The sequence below is a fragment of the Antechinus flavipes genome, chromosome 2, assembly GCF_016432865.1.
Source record: "Antechinus flavipes isolate AdamAnt ecotype Samford, QLD, Australia chromosome 2, AdamAnt_v2, whole genome shotgun sequence".
Classification (NCBI taxonomy): Eukaryota; Metazoa; Chordata; class Mammalia; order Dasyuromorphia; family Dasyuridae; genus Antechinus; species Antechinus flavipes.
Window position 1 is genome coordinate 437,559,181 of NC_067399.1, and position 13,067 is coordinate 437,572,247.

Sequence of the window (13,067 nt, forward strand, 5' to 3'; positions counted from 1 at the left end):
GCAAATCTTATAATATAAGAACAAGTAAAAAGAACAACTTAAACTATGGCCAAAGGGCTATAATATTGTGCATACCCTTGGATCCAGCTGTGCCTCTACTGGGTCTATATGCAAAAGAAATCATAGAAAAGAAAAAAGGACATGTGCAAAAATGTAGCAGCTCTTTTTGTGGTGGCAAAAATTGGGAATTGAGTGGATCCTATCAACTGGGGAATGGCTGAACAAGTTATAGAAGTACTGGAATATTATTGTTCTATAAGAATTGATGAACAGGCTGATTTTGATAAAAGCTTTGAAAAGTTTATATGAACTGATGCTGAGTGAAGCAAGCAGAGCCAGGAAAACATTGTACACAGCAATACAATTGTGAGATGTTCAACTGTGATAGACTTGGCTCTTCTCAGTAATTCAGTGATCCAAAGCAATTCCAATAAACTTTGTTTTACTTTATTTTTAAAATAATAGCTAAATTCATTTTTAATTTTTTAAAATAATAGCTAAATACTTTTCAAAATACACAAAACATTATTTTTAATATTCACCCCTGCAAAATCTTGTGTTCCAACTTTTTCTCCCTCACTCCCCACTTCTCCCCTATCCTACATAGCAAGTAATCCAATAAGTGCAATTCTTCTAAATATATTTCTACATTTATCATGCTGCACAACAAAAACCAAATCAAAAAGGAAAAAAAATAGAAAGAAAAAAAGCAAACAATAATAACAACAAAGGTGAAAATATTATGTTGTGATCCACATTCAGTTCCCACAGTCTTCTCTCTGGATTCAGATGCTCTCCTCATCACAAGTCTATTGGAATTGCCCTGAATCACCTCATTGTTAAAAAGCCAAGTCCATCAGTTTGGTCATCACATAATCTTGCTGTTGCCATGTACAACAATCTCTTGGTTCTGCTCATTTCACTTAACCTCAATTCACATAAGTCTCTCCAGACTTCCCTGGAATCATCCTGCTGGTAATTTCTTACTGAACAATAATATTCCATAACATTCATATATCATAACTTAATCAGCCATTTTCCAACTGATGAGTATCCACTCAGTTTCCAGTTCCTTGCCACTACAAAAAGGGCTGCCACAAACATTTTTGCACATGTGGGTCCCTTTCCCTTCTTTAAAATTTCTTTGGGATACAGGCCCAGTAGAGACACTCCTGGATCAGAAGGTATGCACAGTTTGATAATCCTTTGGACTTCCAATAAACTTTGGATAGAAAATGTCATCCACATCCACAGAGATAATGATAGAGACTGAATACATAATTTTCACCTTTTTTTTTCCCTTGTTTTTTCTTTTGTTCTGATTTTACTCTCCCAACATGTATGGAAATATGTAAAAAATGAATGTATATGTATAACCTAAAAAATATATATATATATAACTTAAAAAGTCATGCTACAAAAGAAAACATGAGATCTCCCCCACAACTCCCCCCACAAAAATAAAATTTTTAAAAAGTATGCTTCAATCTAGATTCAGACACAATCAATTCTTTCACTGAGTATGAGTATTATAAGTCTTTCAATGTAGTCTTGGATCACTATATTGCTTAGCAAAGTCATTTATAGCTGATCATCCCATAACATTGCTATTACTCTGTACACAGTACATTTCACTTTATATGAGTTCATGGCAAATCAATTTGGAAGTATGCTGTGAAAGTTACTAAATTGTGCAAACTCTTTTATCCACTGATATTACTGTTAGGTCTATATCCCAAAGTGAACAAGGAAGAGGCAAAGAATCCATTTATTAAAAGATGATTATGGTAACTTTTTGTGATGGCAAAGAACTAGAAATCAAAGGGATATTCATCAATTGGGGAATGGCTAAACAAATTATGGTGTATTAATATAATGGAATCATTGTGATGTAAGAAATGAGGAAAGGGACAATTCCAGAGAAATCTGGGATTAGCTATATGAACTGATGTGAAGATGAAGTGAGCAGAATAATATTGTAGACAAAACAATTTTGACATAAACATTGATAAACAAACAAATTAGGAGAACAAGGAATAGTTTATCTGTCAGATCTATAGAAAAAAAAAAAGAATTTATGATCAAATGAGATGGATTTTACATGAAATGCAAAATGGATAATTTTGATTATATTAACTTAAAAAGTTTTTGCACAAACAAAATCAATTCAATCAAGATTAGAAGAAAGGCAGAAAGCTGGGAAATTTTTTTACAATCCAAATACATAGAAAACTCAAATAGAAGTCATTTCCCAATTGATAAGTGCTCAAAGGAACTGGCAATTTTCAAATGAAGAAATCAAAGCTATCTATAGTCATATATCACTGTTACATAGTCATATGAAAAAAATGAGAAACCCAAATTAAAACAACTCTGAGGGTACTACTCCACACCTGTCAGATTGGCTAATGTGATAAAAAAGGAAAACGACAAAGGTTGGAGATGTGGGAAAACTGGGACACTGGTGCATTGTTGGTGGAATTGTGAATAGAACCAACCATTCTGGAGAGCAATCTAGAACCATGACCAAAAGGCAAACTATGTATACTCTTTGTTCCACTAATACTACCAATACCTAAGTCTTTGGGATATGATCATAAAAAAGGGGGAAATACTTAAAGCAGCTTTTTTTTTTTTTTTTTTTTTTGGGTGATGACAGACCTCGAAATTGAAGGAATGTTCATCAATTGGAGAATGGCTGAACAAGTAGTGGTATATGAATGTAATAGAATATAACTCTCTAGTAAAAAATGAGCAGGAGGATTTCAGAAAATCCTTAAACTGATGCTGCGTGAACAGAACCAGGAAAACACTGTACATAGTAATAGCAACATTGTGCAGTGATCAACTATAAATATCTTAGCTTTTCTCAGTAATAGTTTCAAAAGTTTCATGATGGAAAATGCTGTCCATAGCCAGAGAAAGAAATAATGGAGTCTGAATGCAGGTTGAGGCATACTATTTTCACTTTCTTCAGTTTTTTTTTTTTTTTTTTTGGGGGGGGGTGTGGATTCTTTTTGTTCCATTTCTTCTTTCACAACATGACTATAAGGAAATGTTTTACATTACTGCATAACCTATTATCAGATTGTTTCCTGTCTTGGAGAGAGGGTGGAAAAGGAAGGAAGAAAATTTGAAATTCAAAATCTTATAATGAATGTTGAAAATTAAGAAGTGGGAGAGAAAATAAGTGCTTATTAGAAAAATAATTGGAAAGATAATTTTAAATAATTTGAAGTCTATGGGATTTAGGGAAAGCCTATTTCCTACTTGTTCAAATTGTTCATATATATAAAAATCTGTGTAACTGAACTTGACTTTGTTGGAATTATTTTATTTGGCATAATCTACTAATTGAATAATTTTTTCCAATACAAAAAGTCTGAAAATGAAGGAACTTAGTGCTCTGAAGGATGAAACAAGCTAAAAATATATAGTCATATTGTTGAAAGGGTGCATTTGAACAGTCTGCTTACCATAAATTCAAACAAATATAGGAATATATTATAGTTTGGACTTGGTGGTCTCTAAAAGTTATTTTCAGCTCTAAATATTTCTCTTTAACAGGGATATTTAGAATGCCCAATAATGGGACTTACAGTATGAAACATTAATTTCAAATATGTTGGTTACCAGCCATGCATTTGGAGTCTTAGAACAGAAGTAATGAAGGAGATGAATTGGGATTTGGTTGGGTTCTCAGTATTCCTCCACTAAGTGTGGAGACTAAGTCTCAATGTCTTGGAACAGACTCTTACAACATACGTGGTTGGCTTTTTATCTCTTATGGAGCAAAATTCTTTTTGTTCCATTTCTTCTTTCACAACATGACTATACGGAAATGTTTTACATTACTGCATAACCTATTATCAGATTGTTTCCTGTCTTGGAGAGAGGGTGGAAAAGGAAGGAAGAAAATTTGAAATTCAAAATCTTATAATGAATGTTGAAAATTAAGAAGTGGGAGAGAAAATAAGTGCTTATTAGAAAAATAATTGGAAAGATAATTTTAAATAATTTGAAGTCTATGGGATTTAGGGAAAACCTATTTCCCTACAAAAGACAATTTCTTCTCAAAAGAACAATCAGTTAGTACTCAACATCTTGTACACTAAAGACTGATTAAGCCCTTTTAAGATTTAACCTGGTTTCTATCTTGTAATTTTTGATATTGGGCAAATCAAATTATTCTGCCTTCTTGAAGCTAATCCACTCCAATTTTCTCATAGAATCCTTCTATTCCTTTCACATATATAATGGGATATATTAATGAAAAGTATAATAGGACAACCTTATTTACTATGGTCATGTAATAGTTATTTAGAGCAGCGAGGTGGTACCATAGTGTGCTGGAGTCAGGAAAACACAACTCCCAAAATTAAAATATAGCTTCAGATACCAACTTGTTTTGACACTGGGTAAGTCAATCTTGTTTGCCTCCATTTCCTCATCTGTAAAATTACCTGGAGAAGGAAATGGCAAATCACTTCAGTTTATCATTGCCAAAAAAGCCTCACATAGGGTGGCTTACACAACTGAATTATATTAGTAAGATAGCAGTTCAGTGTAATTACCACTGAAAAACTAGGCAACCATAGACAACTGGAACAATTTGGTATGTATTGGTTATTTTGTGTAAAATTCTGCAGAGAAGCAAATTATTTGAGCACTAATTATAATTTTAAAAGCCCTGGTAAGAGTTGGAAGGAATCTTCTGATTTTAAATGAACTTGTCCAATGGTATCTAGCAGAAATGGTGGCAACTAAACTATACAAAAAGGATTGCTGTTGGCCACATACGGTTTGGAAAACATTATATTCCGTTGCATTTTTACTGTTAAATAACGTAGTTCCCAGTTGCATTTGGGAGCTTTTCAATAGGCTGATTAATACCTCTGAATTAGTCCAAATTCCTTTACTTTGTCAATAAACTGAAGAGTTGGATAGATTAGTCAGATGGAGAATCTAGTATAGGTTCTTCAGAGGGCTGGCAAATCTATACTAATGATTTGAGGGAAATGGGAAACTGAATCCTATTTGTCTCAGCTTCTCCATTTCATTGTTTCTAGTAAACATTTTGCAAATAAGAAAGAAAAAAAAAAGTTTATTCCCTTTCAGTTGACATTAAGATTTATCAGGCTTCTAAATACTCTGTAAAATTTAAGTTTAAAAGATTGATCCATCACAACAATTTCTGGAGGAATTTACCCACTGTATTTGTGAAATTAAAAAATAAGTATTTCAAATGCTACGAACAAAAACTAACCTAACCAGAACCATTAAACAAGTTATGTTTATGTTAATGTGACCAGGCAAATTCAATAAATGCAGTAGGCTTTGTAGTTACTGAAAAAATTTTATTTAATAATACAGCTAAACAATTATCTATATAGCCAAGGCAGTAGTCAACAATGTCCAAACATGCTAATATTGCTATATACTGTAGCATAACTTTTTAAAGAGTAAAGCCCGAATGAAGGACCACCCTGCCTTGGAAATTTTGAAAAGCCAATTTCAACCCCCCTCCCTCAAAACTACTCTTAAAAGAAAAAAAATTCTAGCCAAGTTCCTCCAAAAATGAATCCACAAAGGCCAAAGGTGAGCTATTTCATGGTTTTTATTTTAGCTTAGTGCCCAAGAGATAGTACACTCAACCATTTACTTGTGGTCACTAGTATGAATAAAAATAGCAGACTGTTGTTAACTACTCTCTAATCTTACAATACCCTAGGCTCTTCTACAAATAAAAGACATCCTATTATAGTAAACATATAAAAAAATTAACCAAACAAGCAGCTCATTTTTTATAACTTAACAAGGAAAACCTAGTTATCACAAGGCAAAACACCAATATTTTTGCTCCTTGTGTTTTGGCAGCAATTTAAACAACTTCTATAACAATCTCTATACTTCAGAATACAGAGTTCCTTGAAAACATAAATCCTAAAATTAGTTTTTAAAAGCCCAACTTCTAATTACGTTTGTACCTTTAGATAAACTGGACCAGTCCTCCTCCTAGTCTCTGTCCATCTGAATTTTCTAATTCAAAGTTTGAGGCAATTGTCAGGTCTTTCAACATCAAACTCCTAAATTATTCCAATGTGATAAAACTTTTGGGATTTTTAGATCGACTTTTCTTCTGATCAAACAACTAGAAGCAAAAGAATTGCCCCAACTGCACATCTTGTTGGCAAGAGAGCTAGAATATTGGATCTTTCTACTATCCTTATTTGGTTATCCCTATTTTACTTTGTATAAATTTTAACAATGAACTCATTAAAATATAAACTATAATCCTAACATTTAAGACTTCATTCATCACACTACTGCAGACCTTTGTTCTATGAACAACCTTTTTCTATGCCACCGAGATAAATATTATGCTTTATGAACACAGCTGAGGAAGGTCTCAGTTGTAAGTGTCAAGGTAATAAAAACTTTAAATGTATGCATCCTGGAAATGACTAATTCATCCTCACTAAGTCGACAAACATCTGGCTAACTCCCAAATATTTTGTCTTTGTATCAATCAGCAAGTCAAGTACTTTACAACCATGTAAGATGTTGATCATACATGTATATATTCTATATTAATCTAAATGGTAGTTATCATGAATATATGAATTCAAGTTTCCCGTTACTAGGAATGAAATTTAAAAGTTTATGAGGAAAAAAAAAGGTTTGGAATTACCACTGATTAAAAAAAAAAAACACTTTGTATAAAATTTACAAGGAAATTCTAATTGCACATTATTAAATTGTCTTAACTAAAGGACTGGGATTTTACTTTTTAATAGAATTAGAGGCAGTATGGCTAAACAGAGAAAGCCAACTTTTTTAGACAGGAAGACTTGGCTGAATAACCCCAAATATTGTCACTTAACCTTTGTGTTGAAGGGAATTGTTTAATACTAAGTGGCCTACCAATATCAGTAGTTGAAGTTTCCTCATCTTGGAATCCCTATTTTAAGGGAAACAATAGATCAAGTTCCTATCCTCCAAATTACTAAATTGGATTGATTTTCCAATTTCAGTTTTACAAAAGTAATTAACTTTAGAAAGATAACCTAATGTTCACACTTCCCATTCCGAATATAGTGGAAGACTAAGGAATAGCTGCTGCTTTCATTCAAGTTGCAAATCCTGCAACTATTATGTTTATGACACTAACCACTACCAGAAAATGGCAATTAAGACAATTACCTAAAAATATTTGGAATATCATTTACCCAGGGCACTAGCAAACCTCAAAAGTTAGAACATTTCCATCTTTACCACATTTCCTGCATCATGCAAGACTACCTACAAAGAACTTTTGTTTTTAATATGGGGGGGAAGAGAAAAAAAAAAGCAGGGGTGGTGGGAAGATTTACTTTAGCAAGTTTTAATTAATAACATGGAAATACAATGGTATACCAAATTGAATTTATTGCTGATTTGAGGTTTGCCTAATTTTACACTTAACCATACACAACACAGTTCGTATTTTTTCAAAAAAATAGATACGAGACAAAACTGCTCAAAAGCCATTTAATATTGACCTGTGGCTTTCATTTCCTTGGTAGCAAACCTTTAATACAACTCAGGATTATTTTTAACTTGAACATAATTAAAAAAAAAAAAAAAACCAACAACTGAGTCCTCTCCAAAGCTTTAAAAGTTTAAAGCCTTTCTTTGAGAGTTTAATACTTTAAAAGAAAACTTCATTCAACAGCAGATCCTGCTGAAATGCTAAAAATCAAAAGTAAGCCTAATCTCTACAAAAGTTATTACTGCTGAAATACTATAAAATCAAAGAGCTTAATTTCTACAAAAGGGGTCTTTGCTTGCTTTGTGTCACCATTTTTCTAGAGCCTTATTTCTTCCCCATTAATTTTGCTTCCAAATCAAACCTTTATGCCCCTATGTTCAGGCTTTCTCCTGAGAAGAGGCCAACACCGGAAGTACTAACATCACAGAATAATTGCCTGGCAAGTAAGAAAGTGTTCCGTAAGTGTGCAAAGGAGTTCTGGACTTTTAATCTCTTGAACTAGATCTCGATCGTGACCGAGATCTAGAGTGAGATACTGATGTAGCCCTTTTGACTGGAGGAGACTCAGAACGAGCCTTTGATGGTGGTGGAGGTTGTGGTGAATTGGAGTGAGACTGGCTTCTTGATCTTGACTTTGACTTTGTTTCTCCTTTTCCATTTTCTTTGGGAGATGGAGACCTGGATCTACTATGTGACTTCTCTGACTTTGCCTTGGATCTGCTACGAGATCGAGAGCCTCTATCAGACTTGGCCTTAGACTTGCTCTTCGATCTAGATTTCCTGCCTTTAGATCGGGAACGTGAACGATCTTTGCTTCGAGACCTAGATTTGGATCTTGAAAAGAAACAAATTATCATGCACATCATCTTATGACCATACCTTAAATGAACAAACTTCAAACAACAATCAACCAAACAACAACAACAAAAAAAACACCCTCTACCTTGAGCGACTTTTGGAGGCACTACGGGATCTGCTCCGGCTGCTTCTTCGACTCCTACTTCGAGATCTTCGCCTAGATCGGGACCTACAAGTAGAAAGCAAGGAGTCTACTTTTTTTTTCTCTTTGTACTACTATCTGCCATCACTTGCATTTGCATCCAGTAAGCAATAAAACCAATGCTTTTTTATTCATTCAATACAATGAAGCCCCACTTAGATTTTATTTAATTGGTATCCAAACTATGTTGAGGATTAACTCCAAAGAAAAACTTAACGCATAACTTTACTATCAATAGTCATTGCTGAATATTGATAGTCACCTTACCAACCTAAGGATGGTAACTAATTACCCATTACATGATATCTAAAGCAAATTGCCTTAAATTTTAGGCAGTTTTTTCCATGTTAACAGGGCATAGACTAAGAACCTTAGTTCTAACTCCAAAACCAGTGTACCTTTTATAATAGTGCATGAAACCCTAATTGACAGTACATGAAAGTTGGTTAATGGTAACTAATGGTTTAAATTACCTAGATCTACTTCCAGAATAGGATCTCCTATGGCTTGTCCGTGGCTTATCTTCAATGAGTCTTATATTTCTGCCATTGATTTCTGTGCCATCCAATTTATCTAACGCACGCTTCATGTCAGAATAGGAACGAAATTCAATTACACCTTCATTTGTGCGTTCTTTGTGAGCATCTGCATATGTTACTTCTCCAGCTTGTCTCATGAAATCCTATGAAGCAAAAAGTTTAAAGTTTCTATAATCTACTACACAACTGTGTAAATTTTAAAGCAATTACTTATTCCAAGACACAAAATAACTTTTATCAGAAAATTTTTTCTAAAATATACTAATAGGAATACTTTTATAACAAATATACATGCCTTTAAATCCTGCCAACTGCAACGACTAGAAAGATTTTCTACAATCAGTCTGTATTCTGTTCGAACAGGTGGTCCGTATTTATCTCTGCCAGTAGCTCTTCGACTGCTGTATCCTCCTCCTCCACCACCTTTATCACATAAATGAATAGTTAGGCATTTCATAATGCTAGGAGCACAAAATGTTTTGAAAGTTAGTACAAACAAAGTAATTTATTTACTGGAGTAGGACTTTGCTTTTAATCTTGCTAAACCTCCAACACATATGTGATTTGCCATACATTATATTAAGGGCAAGTCAAATATACTAAAATCCTACTAAATTTCTCCTACAATCTGTTAGAAAGTGACTGCTCCTTTATTCAATTTACCTCGCTAAGTTTTATTTTACAGAACATTGTAAAATATAAAACTTAACTGATTACATGCATTTCTACATTTTACAAAAATGTTTACTAGTTACACTAAGTACTTACATCACAGTGTGAGGTTTTTGGTGGTGGTTTGGCCACAAAACACGCAAGGTAACAGTCACCTAGTTCAGATTAACCAGTTTTGTCTAACCCTTGGAATCCTCACCATCACCCTGCGTCTAATGGCAAAAGGCTGCTGTCGTCATGGCTTCCGGTAAGGTCAGCCAAAGGGTCATAGGGCAAGGGTCACACAATGTATGGAAAAGCCAAGGCCAATCAGGAAAGGCAGTCATCTTAGCCTCAGTGGACACAGCCTCAGCCCCATTGGTCACTTTCAAATTGAAACATCAAGGACTTGTTAAAAAGTTTGAATTCAACATGCAACAATTTCAACATTTAACATTTTCATTAAGTAGTAAATAACTACCACCTCCCCCCCATAAACATGCCCCAACCACACTTCAATTACAGCACGACACTAGCTCTAATTCCCGGTCTGAATAAACTAATGCAATATTAAATTGTTTCTAGAGAAGCTACTTATTGACTGTCAATTAGAGAAGTCTCAAAGTCTGCCCAACATTATCCCCCTCCCCCCACCCCCCAACTAGGATTCTCAGATAAGGAATTTGCCTATAGATATTTTCATCTATTGAGCTAAAAATTCAGGGAGTGTCCCTCTAACGGTTTTAACACCCCCTGCATCAGATTTGGTTCCAGTGGTGCCCTTCTAACTTCGCTCCGAGCTCTTACAAATTACCAAAAGGCAAAACTCAGAGGAACGTTTCTGTTATGCACCCGTTCTTCTGGAAAACCCCCCACCCTTCCCCGGGTTGACAATCAGCTCGAGGCTCCTCAATATGGAGTTTTCCTCGGTGCAAGAGCTAGGACATCGGTGCCCCAGGCTAGCCCCGCAAACCAAGGCAATTTTTCAATTCCCCTCTCCCACTGCCCTCACCACTCCTGCACACAGCACACCTGCCCTAGGCCCGGGTGACTAAGAGCGCCTGGCTCCTTTGTGCTGAATCCCCGCCCCGCCTCCCCTCCCCGCCAGGGGGAGCCACCGAAGTCTGCCTGACCCTCACTGCCTGCCTGCCAGCCCGCCCCCAGCCCTTCCTCGCCCTCCTTTCCCTAAGGCGTCGCGGCACGCGCGGAACTGGACTCACTGCGGCTGCCGTAGCTATAGCCATCGCGGTCCCGGCGGGGGCCCCGGGCGTGCTCCACGATCACTCGCTCTCCGCATAAGTCCTTGCCATTAAGCTCATAAACTGCATCGTCGGCGTCTCGGGAGTCCTCAAACTCCACAAAGCCGTACCTGGACCGAAGGGAAGAGGGCGGAGACGCCCGGCGGCAGTCAGGCCTCAGGCGACGGGCGACAGGCCCCCTCCCTCCGCGTGCACGTGCAGCCCCGCCCCCCGGCCTCCCCCGCCCCCTGTCAGTCGGGCCGCCGCCATTTTGAGAGCGAGCTCCGCCACGCGGCGGCGCGGACGCTTATTTTCACCTCCCCCCCCCCCCATACACATACACTCCGCCCCACCTCACCCCAAGAGACACCGCGAGAGCTAGGGCACCCAGGCCGCGCGCTCACCCGTTTTTCAGGTCGACTTCCAGCAGGCGCCCGTAGCCACTGAAAAAACGCTGGATGTCTTTCTCGCGGACATGGTAGCTGAGGCGCCCAATGTAGACGCGCGGCATTTCCGCTGGTGGGCGGGGGAAGGGGGGAAAAAGGAGGAGGTCACAGGGGTGAGGAGGTTAGGAAGGTAGGAAGAGAAAAGGTAAGACAGAAGGGGGAAAAGGAAAGAAAAGGAGAATAAGAGAACACGAACAGAGGACGAAGGAACAACGGCGGCCGAATCCCAGCCACACAATGGCGCGCGCGCTTTGAGGCCGTGGCTATAAGGGCGGAGCGGGGTGGGGCTTCCCGGCACGCTTTCCTACGTCACCGCGCAGGTGCGGGAGGCCGTACGCATGCGCGGAACTCGCGCTCTCTGCACTAAACCACTCCGATTGGCGGCGAGCAGCTTCCAGACTCTCTCCACTCTTTATTCTCCCCCCACCCCCAAACTCTTCTATCAACGCGCAGCTCCAGAATATGTGACTATATACGAGGTTGCCTTTTAGAGCCCTTTTAACTGTTGTGACTGCAGGATGAAGTAGCCGCCCACCTGCTTTGCCTTAGGATTGGTCCGAATGAGGGGAGGCCGGGAACGTCTTCTCTACCTATTGGCTAGCGGCCCGCTAGGGTAGGGCGCTGTGCCTCGGGATTGGTCCCTTGGCGCCGGGTCCTAGCATGCTCAGCGTTTCTCCCCACCCATACCCGGTCTGAGCACGAGATGTCATCGGATTGGTCCGGGGCGTCCCAGTGAGGGACGCAGTACGTGCCAATTGGTCCCTCGGGAATCTAGTTGGCTTATCCCGCCTTTCCTGCGGGCCAGGAGTTGCCGGTTTTAGGTAGAGGGGGGCAGGTCGATCTGAGTTCCAATTCTTCCTTCTAATCGCTGTGCGACCCTGAACAAGTCACTGAAATTCTCTGTTCCCCAGTTTCCTCTGTTCAGTGTGGATAATATCTCCCTTTTTATTATAGTGAGGGTCAGATGAGTTAATAAATGGAAAAACACTCTATAAACCTTTAAAAACCGCTCTAGAAGTACTACCTATTGCTGGCGATAATAAACACGGAAGAGTCTCGTATGGGGCCTCAGAAGCAGGGGCGGGGGTTGGGCGTCAGCGCTTTTAAACCTGAACTTGAGGAAGTGATAGGATTGGGAAGCGTCCCAGCTCCACCCCTCCCTACTCTGGGAGGCCATTATTCGTCCGCCGGCCTCACTTTTCTTCCTAATACCGTTCCTATAGTCGTAGAGGCCCCACCGCGAAGTGATCCCGACTTTACAGGGCCCATGCCGTGCCCGTGCCCATGCCTGTGCCCGCGCCCATGCCTGTGCCCGCCCCTGGGTTCATCGTGCCATCTCCCTCCCTCCTCGCTGGGGGCTAAGGCATAGCTCTGGAGGAGGCCACGTAGTTTGTTTTTACTGGATTCAGTGTAAATTTAAATTATCTAATCCAGTTGGACCCTGCAGGTTGCACAATTCTGTTTGGTTGTTTAGTCGTTTTCAATCCTAACTGGGGTTTGGGGATATTTCGGAGATTTTTTTGGCAGACGTACTGGAATGGTTGGCCATTTCCTTCTCCAACTCATTTTACAGAAAAGGAAACTGAGGCAGACAATGTGAAGTGACTTGCCCAGCGTCACACAGCTTCAAAGTATCTGAGGCCGGATTTGAGTTCAGGGAGA

At 38.7% G+C, this 13,067-nt stretch overlaps 1 protein-coding gene across 1 annotated transcript; it reads right to left on the minus strand.

Moving 5' to 3' along the window:
- Window positions 1-5,336: 5,336 nt before the first annotated feature.
- SRSF6 (serine and arginine rich splicing factor 6) lies at window positions 5,337-11,699 on the minus strand. Its single transcript, XM_051979118.1, has 6 exons — window positions 11,364-11,699; window positions 10,942-11,090; window positions 9,366-9,493; window positions 9,005-9,213; window positions 8,475-8,558; window positions 5,337-8,365 (listed from the first exon to the last, which is right to left on the minus strand). The coding sequence occupies exons 1-6, from the start codon at window positions 11,468-11,470 to the stop codon at window positions 8,017-8,019; spliced, it is 1,026 nt and encodes a 341-aa protein (XP_051835078.1). The 5' UTR covers window positions 11,471-11,699; the 3' UTR covers window positions 5,337-8,016.
- Between the last annotated feature and the right edge of the window lie 1,368 nt (window positions 11,700-13,067).

Coding starts and splice junctions, on each gene's coding strand:
- SRSF6 (XM_051979118.1), bottom strand. CDS start 11,470: ATGCCGCGCGTCTACATTGGGCGCCTCAGCTACCATGTCCGCGAGAAA. Junction 8,559..9,004: donor TATTCTGGAAGTAGATCTAG/GTAATTTAAACC, acceptor TTCTACTTGTAG/GTCCCGATCTAGGCGAAGAT. Junction 8,366..8,474: donor GCCTCCAAAAGTCGCTCAAG/GTAGAGGGTGTT, acceptor TTTCTTTTCAAG/ATCCAAATCTAGGTCTCGAA.